Source organism: Dryobates pubescens, chromosome Z, assembly GCF_014839835.1.
Source record: "Dryobates pubescens isolate bDryPub1 chromosome Z, bDryPub1.pri, whole genome shotgun sequence".
Taxonomy (NCBI): domain Eukaryota; kingdom Metazoa; phylum Chordata; class Aves; order Piciformes; family Picidae; genus Dryobates; species Dryobates pubescens.
The window spans coordinates 73,066,255-73,082,265 of NC_071657.1; the positions used below are offsets into that span (position 1 = coordinate 73,066,255).

Consider the following 16,011-nt stretch of genomic DNA (forward strand, 5'->3'; position numbering starts at 1 on the left):
AAAATTAGAGCTCTCATAGTTAACTGTATGAACCCATGCTTTCCTAGTTCTCAAGGGTTTTGAGCTTTGAAAATTTAAAACTGACAAGTGGAATATATGTTTCAGGCAGCTGATTGTATTTTGTTTGAGCTTTAATTTTTATCTGAAGACAATTGAATAAGAATGAATCTGGTTTTAAATATGGGCTCTAGGTATATATAAATGTAGAAGTATCTTACTGTAGCCATGTTTCATGAAATAGCCTATGAGGACAGGCTGAGGAAACTGGGGAGAGAGAGTCTTGAGAAGAGAAGGCTTCAGGGAGATCTAAGAGCAGCCTTCCAATACCTGAAGGAGCCCTACAAGAAGGCTGGAGAGGGACTGTTTACAAAGGCCTGGAGTGATAGGATGAGGGGCAATGTTTGAAATCAGAGAAGAGTAGATTTAGATTTGGTGTTAGGAACACCCATGAGGGTGATGGAATACTGGAACAGGTTGCCCAAGGAGGTAATTGAGGCCTCATCCCTGCAGATAATCATGGTCAGGCTTGGCAAGTCTCTAAGCATCCTGATCCAATGGAGGAGTTCCCTACTCACTGTAGAAGGATTGGATTAGATAAGCTTTGGGGATCTCTTCCAACCCAAACCATTCTGTGATACAAGTACCTCTTCCAAGTCCTTTCTCTCAGAATAGCATAACAATGAGGAGAAGGATTTTGCACTAGAAAGAGGGAAAAGTGTTACTGACTTAGCTCTCTTCTTTTAAATTGTAGCCAGTGGAAGACAGGAGGAGAGTTCGAGCAATTCTACCTTACACCAAAGTGCCAGAAACAGATGAAATAAGGTATGTTTTAATAACAGCAGCAATTGTGAAATTCTCAAGGTATTTATAGTTTAGGTATGTGTTCATATGCAGATACTGTCCACCTGCATCTAAAACCTAACACAGATTAAAGGGTGGTGCTTCTTCTCTTTTATGCAAGTGCCAATAAGACTTTTTATTCTTCATATATTTATTGGTATTAATTAGAACAGAAGTGACATTGAGTTTATAAGAGTAATATTGTAGTTTTGAAATTCAATTTGTGAAGCTCTGCATTTCTCTGCAAGACAGGTAAATTTGTATATGAACACTTCTTTGTGGAAATGACTCATGAGTGTATGTGTGGGGAAAAAAATCAGTGTATAAATAAGCTAGGCTGTTTTTCCTGAACTTCTAAACTACTGAGAGCAGCTAAATACTTCAAGCCAAACCAATTTTGATCACTGGAAAGGAAATATGAGCATTGACTGCTCATAAATGGGCAGAGTCCAACATGATGGCATTCAACAAGTCCAAGTGTAGGGTGCTGCACTTTGGCCACAACAACCCCATGCAGAGCTACAGGCTGGGGTCAGAGTGGCTGGAGAGCTGCCAAACAGAGAGGGACCTGGGGTACTGGTTGACAGCTGGCTGAACATGAGCCATCAGTGTGCCCAGGTGGCTAAGAAGGCCAATGACATCCTGGCCTGCATGAAGAATATTGTGACCAGCAGGAGCAGGGAAGTTGTTGTCTCCCTGTACTCAGCACTGGTTAGACCACACCTTGAGTCCTGTGTCCAGTTTTGGGCCCCTCAGTTTAAGAAGGACATTGAGACACTTGAACGTGCCCAGAGAAGGGCAACAAGGCTGGGGAGAGGCCTTGAGCACAAGCCCTATGAGGAGAGGCTGAGGGAGCTGGGATTGAGAAGAGGAGGTTCAGGGGAGACCTTATTGCTGTCTACAGCTACCTGAAGGGAGGTTGTAGCCAGGAGGGGGTTGGTTTCTTCTCCCAGGCAACCAGCACCAGAACAAGAGGACAAAGTCTCAAGCTGTGCCAGGGGAAATTTAGGCTTGAGGTGAGGAGAAAGTTCTTTACAGAGAGAGTTGTTAGCCATTGGAATGGGCTGCCCAGGGAGGTGGTGGAGTCACAGTCCCTGGAGGTGTTCAAGAGGAGATTGGACGTGGCACCTGGTGCCACGGTTCAGTAGTCATGAGGTGTTGAGTGACAGGTTGGACTTGGTGATCTTTGAGGTCTCTTCCAAACTTATTGATTCTATGATTTAAATGGAAGAATAGAATATTTAATGTCTTCTTCAAAACAAGAAAAAAGGAGTAATTTTAAACAAACCTCTGCCTTTAATGTTCTAATATTAATTTTCTTATGTGTGCCTCAAAACTTCAGGTCTTCTTTTCTCTTTTCACCTTCCCCTATGCTTTTACATGTGTAATCTCCCAATTTTTTTTATTTTATTTATTTTTTTTTTTAAATACTAAATTACAGGCCTGTCATAGTCTCATACAATTTTTTGCTGTTACTTGCTTCCTTTCTAACACTGGTACCTCAGTAATGGCTTAGTGATTGTCTGTACTCCTGACCTTTCTTGCATTTTCATAAGATGCTGTGTAGAAAGAAAACCATACCAATAGTCCCATATCCAGTAGAACAGCATGTGCTGGTTACTTGGAAGTGATACTGTTTTCTTGAGATGCCAGTGTTTTGTTTCTGTGGGTTTTTTAATTTATTTTCTGTTGTGGGTTTGTTTTGTTTTAGTTGTATGTTTTGTTCTGTGTTTTTCAGATGGAAGATTTGAAAGAGATTTGTAGTGATTCCTAATGTCTTATCATGAGACACTATTGGGTTTATAAATTGATTTAGCACAACAACTGAACTGGGAATTGGCTCATTTTTGGGGCTGTTAGCCTGAGATGCAGAGAAAGATATGAGAGCTTTCTGTCCTCATTATGATGGAAATTTATCCTAAGGCTCACAGTCTATTTCTATCTGACCTTTTCTAAGGAGTGCTGTGAAGATATCTGACATTGTTTTTTAAGCAAATGATAGGACTGTGGTAAGACAGGGAAAGAGCGATCTAATTGCATATTGCAAACAAGGCTTCCCACTATGTGTAAAGAATAAAAAGATAGATTGAGACCATTAAGTACCTTACTGCACCCACCAGCTTAAGAGGGAACAACATTTTATTACTTGCTATAATAACAAAAATCCTAGAAAATTATATCCTTCCTCCCTCTTTCAGGGTACAGCTACAGTGTGGAGTTCTGTGCTTGGGCATTGAGATCCATGTGGCTAAAATACTTCTGTTTGTGGCATAGCTGGGACTTGCATTATCAGTTTGTTCTAGGTCAAATTAAAATGCTCTTTAAGACTTCATGCATTTCAGAGAATCTTGATTTAAAAATTTAATTTCATAATTAATATCTATAAAGCTTGAAGTGTTACAGGATTAATTTCAGCCTGTGTTCCATGCAGTAACTTAATGTATAATTCTCCATAACAGAGCTGATGGAGGGTGCTTCTACTGCCTGTCACCCATTTTCAGTATTCAGAAACATTAGCAGCTGAGTTTATTCTTTTTTCAGTAGTGGTTTGTTGTTTTGTTCCTTGTAATCCTTGCTGTTGGCTTTATGCTCAATTTAACATCCTTTCTTTTGGCCTACTTCCAGTGAGCAAAGTAGTTTATTTCTATTTCCTGCACCCTGATGTATCACCAGACTTGATTGAGAAGTCTTGCTGTGCTAGAGTGAAAGGCTTTCATGTGCTCTGGAGTTTGAGATAACATTTAAGAAGTAACTTAAACTAACCTCCCAGAAATTAAACTCCCTTAGACAGGTTAAAGCTTCTTATTTATCCCTATCCTGTATCTAATTGTGTGGCTTTTCTGGTAGCTGTTCTGTACCGTCTTTGTAGCATTTGTCTTCGTATGTGAGAACATAAAGAATGGATATTACACAAGCTTTCTTTATAGAAGATTTTTTTTTTTAAATGAAAAAAGTAGTCTTCTAGACTAGTAGGGGTATCTCTAGTTAATTTAGTTATGTTTATTACTTGATCCTTCCTGATAAAAGAGCAATGTTATTATCTTCTAACATTGTGGTGGGTTTTTTTTCTTTTCAACATCCTTAGCACACTTCAAGGTTGACAGAACTGAAGTATGTATTACATAAAAAACATAAATCAGAAGTATAAATACTCATATATACTAACCATTTAGCTGTCAGGAAAAAAACACAAGATGTGCTTAGGTTATCAGTTTAACATGGGGGGTGGAATTTTCAACCCCCCACATTAGTTCATACATTTTTCACAAACAGATTTTCTCATCTATTTTGTGGAAATTATATTGATGAATTCATTGTGTTTATTCAAATTTATATTATGACTGTATCTCTGATTTAAATCTTGCTGTAACTCTCTTCAGTTTCCTTAAAGGAGACATGTTTATTGTCCATAATGAATTGGAAGATGGCTGGATGTGGGTTACAAACCTACGGACAGATGAGCAAGGTCTTATTGTAGAAGACCTGGTAGAAGAAGTGGTAAGTAACTTTTACCTTCAAATTTCTTAAATGAATGAAGTTTTTTGTAAGATAATATGGAAAGAATTTGAAAGCAGTGAGATACAGTTACCTGTTTTGTAGTTACATGCTTTCCTACACCTCGTCATTGGATCTACTCGTTTTAAAATAGTGTAACAAACTTTTGAGCCTAATTCAGTATGAACAAAGTCTTTATTCACTTGTCCAAATTAAATTGCAAATGAATGGTCCTGCAAATTTACTAGGTAGTTTCCTAAACTCAACTGTCCTGGTGAAGAATCTGGCACTCATTTAACTGCATTTCTGGTTTTTAATATATGTGCCACAAAATGATCAAACTGTATGAAATGCAGTTTTTCATTGTCTTTATTTTTAGGATGAAATGTGGGTTAAAAATATATTGATAAGTTAATTATACCTAGAAGGGCTTATGTGGAAACATAAGCTAATGAGGTGACCTGTAGATAACTCAGCTCTCTGGGCATCAAATGGTTTAAGATACCTCAGAATGAAAAAAACAGATTTTATTTTTTTTTTTAACAAGCTCATCATTGATTTGGAGTCAGATATTTTTGATAACATTTTCCTGCACAGTACATGTGAGTTACTAATAGCAGCGTTACTTGCAGATGCTTCTCAGTCTGCATCTGGAGGTAAATGGTTAAAGTGAAGTGACAGAAACAAAATATTGAACTATAGACTCACGCATCAGATATCAAGTTAACAGGAAACCCAAGATTTTAAAAAGTTACCTCTTCTAAAGAAGGACTTGGAACATCATAGGATTAATCCTCTGAAATGCCATATTTTGTCTGAGTGTTCTCTTAAAGAAGTTTTCCTCTTCATTCATTAACTGCAGTAAACCCTTTAGTTAAAAAATGTCTCAGACTTCTACAGAAGGTCTTAACCTTTGATGGTTTTTGGTAGTTTTGTTTTTTAATTGAGCTCTACTGTTGTTATGCACTTAATTAATATGTTAATTTTCTCATTAGGGAAGAGAAGAAGATCCACATGAAGGCAAAATGTAAGGATTTTTGTTTTGTTATTAAAGGCAATCATTACTGTTCATAAACATCAGCTATGAGATTTCACAACCTCTTAGGTGATCCCAAGAGATGTATTTTTTTCATCTCGATACCTTTTTTCTATACTGGCTGCTGAAGATGAATGGATAATTAACGTGTAAGACTCCTGTTGCTGGTGGGTTTTGCAGTGCTAAAATCTTGGATGAGTCCCTGTATGATCGTTTTCAGCCAAAATATGCACAATATAGTAGTTCCTGAATGTAGAGTTTGTCTTAGGTAATCCTCTGTTTTTCAGACTGCACAACTAAATGCTGGAGAGAGAACAAAAATGATAGCTCCAGCTTGTCTCTGTTATGTTCATGTAATAACATTTAAGCTTAAAGAGAAGGCTGGAGGACTGTAAGATCTATTCTATGTGCTTAAATACCTACATTTTTTTCAAGACTGAATACAGTTTATAATTAACAATGTATTGATTCGTCAATTTTTGAAAGATTGTCTTCAGCAGTGAAAATGAGTGGCAAAAGAAAGTTCCAATAAACATCTAGTGGCATGATTATTTCATCTGTCCTCTACTTGCTTGCCATACTCGCACCTGCTGCTTTTTTTCTCTGTTGCTCAGTTTGTGGTCTCCAAAAAGCTTTCAGCTGAAGGAGGCATTTCTTGTTATCTTACTAGCAGAAAGAAAATCATCTGTGTATTTGTTGTTTGTATACTGCTGGCCAGTGTTCTGCTAGTTAGTTTCGCAGTAAGGATGCCTTCGATTGTAGGATTTGCTTTTCATTTGCAGGGTAGTTTGTCGCAGATGTTAGGAGCTTTGACACTGTCTGTCCACAGTTATTTGTGCCACCCCGAGCAATTCTGTGGAAGCAGTAATTCCTTCAAACATTCTAGTAGCCAGAAATTATCCTCTAAAGGTATAGAAAGAAAGTTAAAGCTAGAGCTCTTTTCTGATACCTAATAAGGCCATATTTTTTTGCATTATTTTAAAGGACAGAGTAAGCAATTAAGTTATAGCATGTTAAGCCCTTAATATAAAGTCATAAGTATCAGGCTGAGATTAGACAGAAGCTGCTGAACTCATGTAGGATGGTATTCTGACTCAGAACTCTGGCAAAATAAAAAGTGTAAGATATAGTCTAGCAAAGCTGGGTTTTATTTCCACAGCTTCTGGCAAAATTAAGTTTGAATTTTTCTGTGTAGTGTTTAATCTTCTTTTGAGTTTTGGATTTCAAATTCAAGTAAATTATTGCATGAGTGACTTCAAAAAATAGCTAGCAAATTATCTACCATTTAGACAGTTCATTTTAATCTCTAAACATAGCTGGATTTGAGTATCAACTGTTGGACATCCTTATTGATAATTTTTTTTATATACTCATTACTGTTAGGGTTTTTTCATGCTATTGGCAGAACAGAATCACTAAATAGCATAATCTCATTATCACTAAATAGCATTGATAATCTCATCTGTGTATATCAGGTCTTTTTAAGTAAAGACCAATTCATAGATGCCAGAGCCTTGGATGTCACCACAGCTAATGAAAGAATGCTGTTAGTCTTGCTTTCTAATATTTGTCTTTGTCTTTGTTAAGATGGTTCCATGGGAAGATCTCCAAACAAGAGGCGTACAATTTGCTAATGACAGGTACTTGTGTTTCTGATAGAAATACAGTGGTAGTGAACTGGCACAAAGTGATTCTGTGTGTATGAAACTGTGGCAAAACCTCCTTTTATGTGTGAACATATGAGAGTGTTTAATCTGATCAGCTCCTGTGGCTGTTGCCTCAGAATAGTGCATTGGAAGAAAACTTTTTGAAGTACAGTTAATTTAATAATTTGTGACTGAAGTATTTTTTTTACTTAATACTTGTGATAAATTATACCCCTTATAGATGTCTTCATCAAAATGCTGTGGAGAATACACTTTTATATACCTAAAGAAAATTTATATTACAAACTTGTTTAGCCCTTTCATAGAGCAAATATTCTTTGAGATGAAAATGTCAGGATTTCTGACCCATGTTGTTATATATCATACTTTAACTATTAGAACAGAAATAGTTAATTTTGTAAACTATATTGTAAAACATTTTCTGTAAAGGAGTGGCAAAGATTTAACAAGGTTGCTGGCTACAGCCAAACCTTTTTGCATGAATTTTGGCAGATTAGTGCTATGTCATTTAGTTGAGATTACTCCTGAAACTTACCTTATAGACTTTGTATTTCTTCAAGTGTGCAAGTCTTGCTAATTTATATGGAAATAGATTTGATCAGAGCTTATACATATATTACACTAAGGAAAGTAACACTTATGTTTTCAGTTGGTCAGGTGTGCAGTTTTCTTGTGAGGCCTTCAGATAATACTCCTGGGGATTATTCACTGTATTTTCGGACCAGTGAAAATATTCAGCGCTTTAAAATATGCCCAACATCAAACAATCAGTTTATGATGGGCGGCAGATACTATAACAGGTAAGCTTTAATGGTAAAGGGAATTTTGTGTATTTTGTATCTGTGTAAAGAATTTGTATAACTTGCTCCTTTATATTTTATAATTTACTGATAAAAGGCTGTAGATTTCTTAATAGTATACTAACTATTTAAAACTAACTTCCTTACTAGTTACTTGTAACTCAGCAGTTGTTAAGGTCTGCAGAAGCCTAAATATAGGTTGTTTCTTTTGAAGTATTGTCCTCCTTCTGCAAATGTTTTTCTTCACAGTAAGTTGTGGATGGTATGGATCATATGTTCATTGCTAATTAAGAAAATGTGGTGTTGTCTCAGAAGGTACCATTTGTGTACTTGCCTATTTGAAAAGAGGAAAGAAAAATTACAATTTTTAACTGAGACATCAGTGGGAGTTTCAAATACTAGAAAAGATTATTTACAGGAGTGGGGACAAAATACTTTAAGTGTTTGAAAAAATAATTTAATGGCACTGTGTGAGATACTTGGTGAGAAGTGCAGATCACTTCCGTAGTTAGCAGACTTCATGTGCATTTGTTTCGCCACTGTGGTTTTTTGTGGGAGGGAGAAACTAACAGTACAGTTCTGTCTGTAATAAGCTTGGGTTTAGAGTTGTTGTAGATGTAAGACTTCTCAGTTGCAAAAACTCTCCTGTCTCTTTTAAGGGAGGCTGTTGCCTGTCTCACAAAATCAGCAGCTTTCCAGACTTGCTTACCTTGAACCAGAGCATTTTTCATCCCAACAGTTTGGCTTCTGAGTAGGTAGAGATTCAGCATCTAGTGTGTCAGAGAAAATGTCAAGGTCTGATAACGGCAGTTCAATGGACATTCTCATATGTCTTCAAACGGAGGATGATGTGAGGCTAAGCAATCAGACCCTGATGAACATACACGTATTCCACACCCTGGCTACTTGAGTACCTTCTGCATTAATCAGTCTGCCCTCCAGACAGCCTCATTGAAAACCAAACTGGTTGCAGTGTCAGCCTTTCATGATGGTAAATTTTATTTGCCCACTCTCTACTTAAATGGCTTGTTAGGAAGATGATTGGTTAGGAGCCCCCACACTAGGTGTGAAGTAGTAGTTAGTGGAACTTCTACTAGTCTCAGATGGTTTTGCAACATTTAATGGTAGACATTCAGAAAGGGATAACATTAGGTAGGTTATTGCTTTAGATGGCTCTAATATGGTGCTGGATTCACTTGAGGTGTGCATATATTTGCCTGCAGAAGATTCTATGGTGAAAGACAAGAAGATTGTAAAGTAGCACTAGTTATGACAAAATCCTTTTATTATTTTAAAAAATATTTTGGTATCTAATTTTCAGAGATCTTCCTCAGTGGGAAAAAGAGGTTTTAAGTTATAAAAGGATTTATTTTTGCTATGTATTTTAAAGAGTTACACCTATGTTACTAGGCTCCCATCCAGTCCAACCTACATGCTGCAGGTTGGTAAACTTCCTGAAAGGTCAGGAATAAAGGGACACATAATCCAAGGGTGCAAAATTAAGATATTAACCACTCAAATCCTCTAATGTAAGATCTGCTGTATAGGGCAATAAATAAGGAGCAGGAAAGAGAAAAATACTTTGTGGTCTTTGTAGTTCTATTAGTTCATTTAATGGGAACACTGGAAGAGAGAATTCTCAAATCTGTGAAGGATTACAAGTTTTAGGGTTTTTTTGTGTGTTTGTGGATTTTTTTTTTGGTTTTCCTTTGTTTTTTTTCTGTACAGTCGGAAGTTGGTTAAAAAACACAAGAAAAAAGGGCATTGAATCCAGAAGACGGATATACAAAGCATAAATTTATGCAAGATAATGAAACTGTTTGTAAGCACTTCTTGGTACAGATAGTTCTGTCATTGTAGCTTATCTAAAAATGGACTTTACTAAAACATTTTAATTTTGTGAATATTTCTGTTTGTACCATGGATAGCAAATTACTCCATTAGCAATCTTTTCACATTTTTGTGGAAAAGCTGGCAAAGCAATTTCTTGGTGGCTGTACTAAGCCTGCCTGCGGGGGCAGTTAGTTTTCTTTACAGCAGTTAGTATCATGTCATGATTGAGATTTGTGGCCCAAACAGTGTTGATAACACTAGTGTTCTGGCTCTTACTGAGCAGTGCTTGCACAGTGTTGAGGATTCTTCCGTTTTACAGAGAGCCAAACTGACCAAAGAGATGTGCTCAGCCATAAAAAAAATGGAGAGGATATTTTGTCTTCCCCAGTGGGTATTGCTCAGGCTGTTTGAGAGTCAGCCACTTTGTAAGAAGTGATGAATGAATGGGTTTACGTCACTGGTGTCCTTCCTTCTCTACCTACTAAACTCTTTTTGTAAAGATCTGTCACATTTATGGTTTTCTCCTTTATCCTGAGGGAAAGCATTTTGGGGTGTTGAGCTGCTGGCTGCTGTCAGCCCTCCATAGGCATTTCAACATATCACAGTATCACAGTATCACATCCCACTCTTCCTCTTCCTTTTTTGGAGCTTTTGTTACTAATCATGGCATTATGTGGCAAGGAATATCCCTTCGGCTGGTTCAGGCCAGCTGTCCTGTTGTGTCTGCTTCCAGCTCCCTGCCATTCTCTGTTCTGTTTGTGGGGTGGGCAAAGGGGAGCAGAGTTCAGGAAAAGCCTCAGCACAGCAAGTTATAGCTCAGCAACAGTCAAAACACCACTGTGGTCTCAACACAGCATTTTCAGTTAGATCTAAAGCGCAGCACTGCTGCTGTGAAGAGATTTAACACCATCCAAGACAGACCTTTTACAACAAGTTAAGTAACTCTCTGAGATCTCAGTCCAAAGATGTGCAGTTACTGGTCCATGGATTTTACTAGGAGGATGATTGAACACTGGAACAAGTTACCCAGAAAGATGTGGAGCCTCCTTTGAGATGCTCGAGATGTGACTGAGTAAAGGCTGCAGTAACTTGCCTTTGTTGCCTCTGCTTTGAGCTGAGGGCTTGGGCTGGATGGTCTCAGAAGTGCCCGCTGTGCTCAGCCATTCTGTGAAGAATTTCCACGTTTCACAGTGTTTTCTGTGTAAGATAGCTTTTGTTGTTTCAATTCTGATCTTATAGGATTTCTGCCCTTCTATCTGCTGCCTTTCAAAAATTTAACTGATGTGACAGGTAGCATTCAAAAGACGGTAATAAAAACCCAAACTGTAGCATTAAGTGTAATTCTGTTTCTGGCAATTTTGTGTCAAAGAAGAACATAGAAATGTTGTCCCAATAGTTTATAACGTGAACAACCTCTCTACCTTGAATTTGAGGGATGATAAAGTTAGAAAAACTAGATGATTGGAAGATAATTTAATTTCAGCTGGTAGATTAATCTGTATTGTGATGGGCTGACGAGTATGGGCTTCAGGTTAAGTCTGTGCCTTTATAGTTTTAACAGTGTAGAGAGTGTTGTTGCTTAGCTCTACATCCTGGATTCTTCATTATATGAAATGTCAACTGTTTGAGTAACTCTCAAGTCTCTCTTAAGTATTCAAAAAAACCCAACAAACTCTGCTCATCATGGTAAGGTACTTTTAAAATCATTGAAGTTAGCCAAGTTCTGAGGAACTTTACAAGCCCTACGTGGAACATTTTATAATTCCTGAAGTAACTGTAATGCAATATTGAGATACATCTTTATTTCTGTATATCAAGCCAAGTTTAACAATTTATTAGGGAAAAAAACCAAATCCACATTTATTTGTACCTTCCTTGATGCGTTTTGTATAAATAAGATTTTTGTGGTTGTCAGATAGTGAAAAGGGCTATGATTAATTTTCCTGTCCCCTAGATAAGTTTTGTGGTCAGTCTGATTTCATACTTGTTGTTTTTACATGTTAGATTACTCTGATGAGTTGGCGATTCATGTTCTCTAGCGTACTTGTCTGGAGATACCTGGTATCTTTGTTTGCAGTGTTCAGATTCAGGCGTTGGAGCTCTCGTAAGCACTATGTAAGTGACCATCTAAATCAACTGCAAAGCAAACCATTTATCCTCTCCAGTAAGGCATAAAGTCCTACTCTATATAGTACTGGTCTATATAGTACTCTAACTCCCAATGGAGTTTTTAGATACAGCTCAGTTTATTCTTCCATTTTATGAAACTGGAAGAATTTAAGCACCTGCTCCTTATACTGAAGAGCTCCTGCTGGCATTTTTAACGAAGGAAGGAGAGAAGGCATTGACAGTCCAGGTATTTTTAAAATTTTATTAATGAGAAAAAATATGTAATGCTGTCTGGCTGTTTGGCAGTGGCTATTCAACGTGCAAAATATAATATCTGAGTCTCTACTTTCTGTACTGTGGTGAAGTTTGATTTTCTATGCAGAAAATGGCATATGCAGATTGCATCTCAGTAGAAGCTCAAATAGATTATTTGATTTCAGTAATACTGAAGAAGAAATTGATGTAATTCTACATAACTGAAACCCAGAAATACTTGTGGAAAGATTATCAGTTGTAACACTAGCTCATGGCTTCAGAACGAGAGAGATAAAAGGAAACAAAGGTGTCTTGCTTTATGTAAAAGTTTGTGAGAGTTTCTTTACAGCATCAGATATTCTTCCTGTGTTGATCATAACTGTATCTAGTTGTAACAGATTTCATTGCTATGTGCCTTGTTGATTATTTTTGCACATGCAGCTAAGTGTGCATGAAGTGTTTGCTCACCAGTTTTGTTTTCTATCTAATTATTCTTCTTTTAGGTTGATACTTTGCATATGAATGGTTAATTTCTATGGATGTTCATGTTGGTGTTCTATATTACTATGTAAATTTAAGTAATGGCAGAAGTTAGAGCAACTAAAATGCCTTGAAATTCATCTTGTATCTCTCACTGCTTCTCTTGAGCCTTCCAAACAGCCACTGTTTGAATGTGGTGGTTAAAGTGAATGCTTCCCTGTAGAGGAGTGCTGCCGATTGAGTATTTAACTTGACAACTCAGCCATTTCCTAGTATAATCTGTATAAGCTATGCTACAAATCTTTTCTATTCCTTTTCCTCCTAGAAAGAAATTGCTCTGTACTTGTGGTATCTCTTACTCCCCTTCCTTAGTTAATCTAGGATTGAAGTTTATTGCAGATGTAACAGCAGTGTTCAGCCTTCTTGGAGAGCTGGTAATGCACATGTGCTACTTGAATGTGGAAAAGCAATGTCCTCATCTGGCATTTTAAGCAACTAATTAAAATATTTTGCAGAGTTTAATACATTCTGAATACAGTTTTGTGAGCTTTCCTTGACTTCAGTACATTAGTAAATTCTCACTGCTACAAATGAGATTATGATATTTAACACTCGATTTTATTAAAATGTCGTGAGAAAGTTTTCTGTTTCTATGGAAAAGCAAATTCTCAAACAGAGAAAACATCAACCTGTTTAATATTTGAATCCTCTTTTTTTTCCTTATTGGAACAGTATTGCTGACATCATTGAGCACTATAGAAAGGAACAGATTGTTGAAGGGTATTACCTTAAAGATCCTGTTCCAATGCAGGTAAGATTTCGTCTCTTTGAGTTTTTGTTGTTGAAGACACAGACCTAATCATCAACAAATCAGTTTATGAACAGAATTACAGTAGAGATAACAGTGGTAATTAAATAGCATCACCTCCAATTTTAATGTTTTCAGCTTGTGTCTCTTTTGTTTTATCCTCAAATGCATTTGCTTGCTAAAGGTTGGCTTGTAGTCAACAAAAAATGATAACCATTCTCTGTCCTCTGACGTGTTCATCCTCTGCTGTGTCCCCCTAGCTCTGGTCCCTGGCTCAACCTTGCTGTGACTTAGACCCATGTTAGAGGCAACCAGTCTGCCCTGTATCTGAGGTTATTCTTCTGCCAGAGGAAACATATATGCACAGAAAAACTTCAGGGCTGATTTCAGGGCTGGGATTGCAAAGCTTGTCCCGGAGTGCCTCTGCCCGATAGCTAAAGCTCATCATAAGCACTCTGCATGTTGTGTAGCTTTTCATAAGCTTGTAGCTAATTATAAAGTGTACATGTTTATTTTGTTCCCCCTTTGTTCCCAAACATTCCTATTTCAATGGTTAGAAATTTGATTTCCTCCCTAAATAAGTTTACACTAAAGTCATACCCCTTTGAGATCTGTCATATCAACATGAGAGCACTTCTTGTATTTCCCCTTAGTTAGCTCATTATTCTAAACATACCAGAGATGGCCTTGTCCCTTTCTAGTGTTTGCACAGTTGCCCTGCTGCCACCAGTTTTGGTGCAAGGCTGCCTTCCTTGAATGTGGTACACCAGAACAGTTTAGAGTACCATGTCATGGGTAATTTCTTTTTTTTCTCTGGAAGATACTTAATGACTCCTATTTTAGGATATTTCTGTTTTCTGTGGTGGGTTGACACAGTCGAGCAGCTAAGGATTGTCACCTCTGTTTGTTCACTTGCCTCTCTTGCTGGATAGGTACCAAAGCAAAATAAATCCTGAGCTGATACAAATACAGCTCAGTAAGCAAAGGAAAGGGTAGTGAATGTAAAGTCATTTACTCACCATTTCCCACAAGCAGTATCACAGTATCACAGTAACTAAGGTTGGAAGAGACCCCAAGGATCATCAAGTCCAACCTGTTAAGCAGACTGATACCCAGCTGGTCTCTGAGCAGTGGTCACCCAGGAATGCACCATCCCATCACCACCACTATCTTCCCAGTTTTACTGCTGATTGTGGTGTTAATATGTTAAAGGATATCCTTCTAATAACCTCTCATCAGCTGTCCCAGCTACATCTGCTCCCATTATCTTGCCCACCCCAGCCATCTTGCTGAGAGCAGGGGCAGTATGTGGGATGGAGAAGGTCCTGAGGATGTGCAAACATGGATCAGCAAAAGCCACAACACTAGTGTGTTGCCAAAACTCAGTGCTACAGGGGCTGCTGTGATAAAAGTTAACTCCTGCACACCCAGCATGTTGTCATAGCCATGTTATATCATAGCTAGTCCTCCTGTGAATAACTCAACTGTTTAAGTTTCCCATTTTCTAGTGGTGAGTATCAACAAGTGTAACCTTCATGTTGTACTAGTAAACTTAAACCTTGTTACTCTGATCTTCCCTATGCTGCTAATTGTGTTGTCATCAGTGCCTTCCAGTAGTTTGCTGCCCTTAGTGGCTGAGATAAGAGCCAAACAAGAGTCCTGAGACAACTCCTTGAAACACTTCTCTAGTAACTTTCCTCATTCTGCTCTTGAATCATAGCAGTAATTGTCCTCATTTTAGCTTTTTGCATAGGCACTCACAGTTCATGTGTTAATTTCTTCTGCACTAAACTTTCCTTGTGAGACTGTTTCATACTCATTTAACCTATTGAGACATGTTTGCAGCTTTCTTTGTTTAAAAATACTTATTTACACCTTTTCCTTATCTTCACCTATTTCCACATACTACTGTGCTCTCTGCTTTTGAGGGGGGGGAAAAAAAAAATCAAGTTTGCATATCTTTAGAGTCAGTCTGAGTGACTTCCTGTGTCTAACATGAAATTTGCTTACAAATACTTGTCACTGGATCTGTTGTTTTATGTCCAGTTCTTTTTTTGTGGTTATGTTATGGACATTGTCTTGAGCTCAGAAGCATCTGGGTGTTGCTTCTATTTTAAGTCCTGTAATTCCTCTTGGTATTATTAACAAAGTATTTTTCAAAAGCAATCTTTTGTCATGTTCAAAATCATAATTCTTGTAGATACATGGGCAGAAAGAAAAGTAGTATATTTAGTATGAGCCAGTTCATATGTTGCTTTTCATCTCAGTACTGTTCCCACTACTTCACAGTCTTGGTTTTCATGTTTTCTTATGGCTAAAGAATTTTTCATGATCGTCTTACTCGGTAAGGTCAAACTTGGCTTGTCTTTTGCCCATTCTCATTTGTTAGTTGCATTTCCAGATGCTATAGTTTTCTGTGTGAATCTATCCTTTCATATTTCCCATTTCTGCTTTCTTCTCTTGTCTTGAGTTCTACGTGCTAGTTCCAATGAGATTAATGAGGGACTGTGCCACATTGAGTGAGTTTAATGCTGATCTGTACCATTCCTGATGCTTCAGTTCTTCTTCAAAAGCTTTGGTAGAAGAAATTTAGAAGCTAGATAATTCATTACAGACTTGCATAAATTTAACAGTGAAAGCTGCTGCTTTGGCAGCATCTTTTTGTCCCTCTGCAAAGCCTCTTTGCAA

At 37.5% G+C, this 16,011-nt stretch overlaps 1 protein-coding gene across 1 annotated transcript in view; it reads left to right on the forward strand.

Moving 5' to 3' along the window:
• The window catches only part of RASA1 (RAS p21 protein activator 1), a 75,192-nt gene that overhangs the window by 25,978 nt on the left and 33,203 nt on the right, over nt 1-16,011 (forward strand). Inside the window, exons 4-9 of the mRNA XM_054178038.1 lie at nt 752-822; nt 4,221-4,338; nt 5,331-5,362; nt 6,959-7,011; nt 7,688-7,838; nt 13,248-13,326. Of these exons, the coding sequence (XP_054034013.1) occupies nt 752-822; nt 4,221-4,338; nt 5,331-5,362; nt 6,959-7,011; nt 7,688-7,838; nt 13,248-13,326 (504 nt within the window). The remainder of the gene's footprint in view (nt 1-751; nt 823-4,220; nt 4,339-5,330; nt 5,363-6,958; nt 7,012-7,687; nt 7,839-13,247; nt 13,327-16,011) is intronic.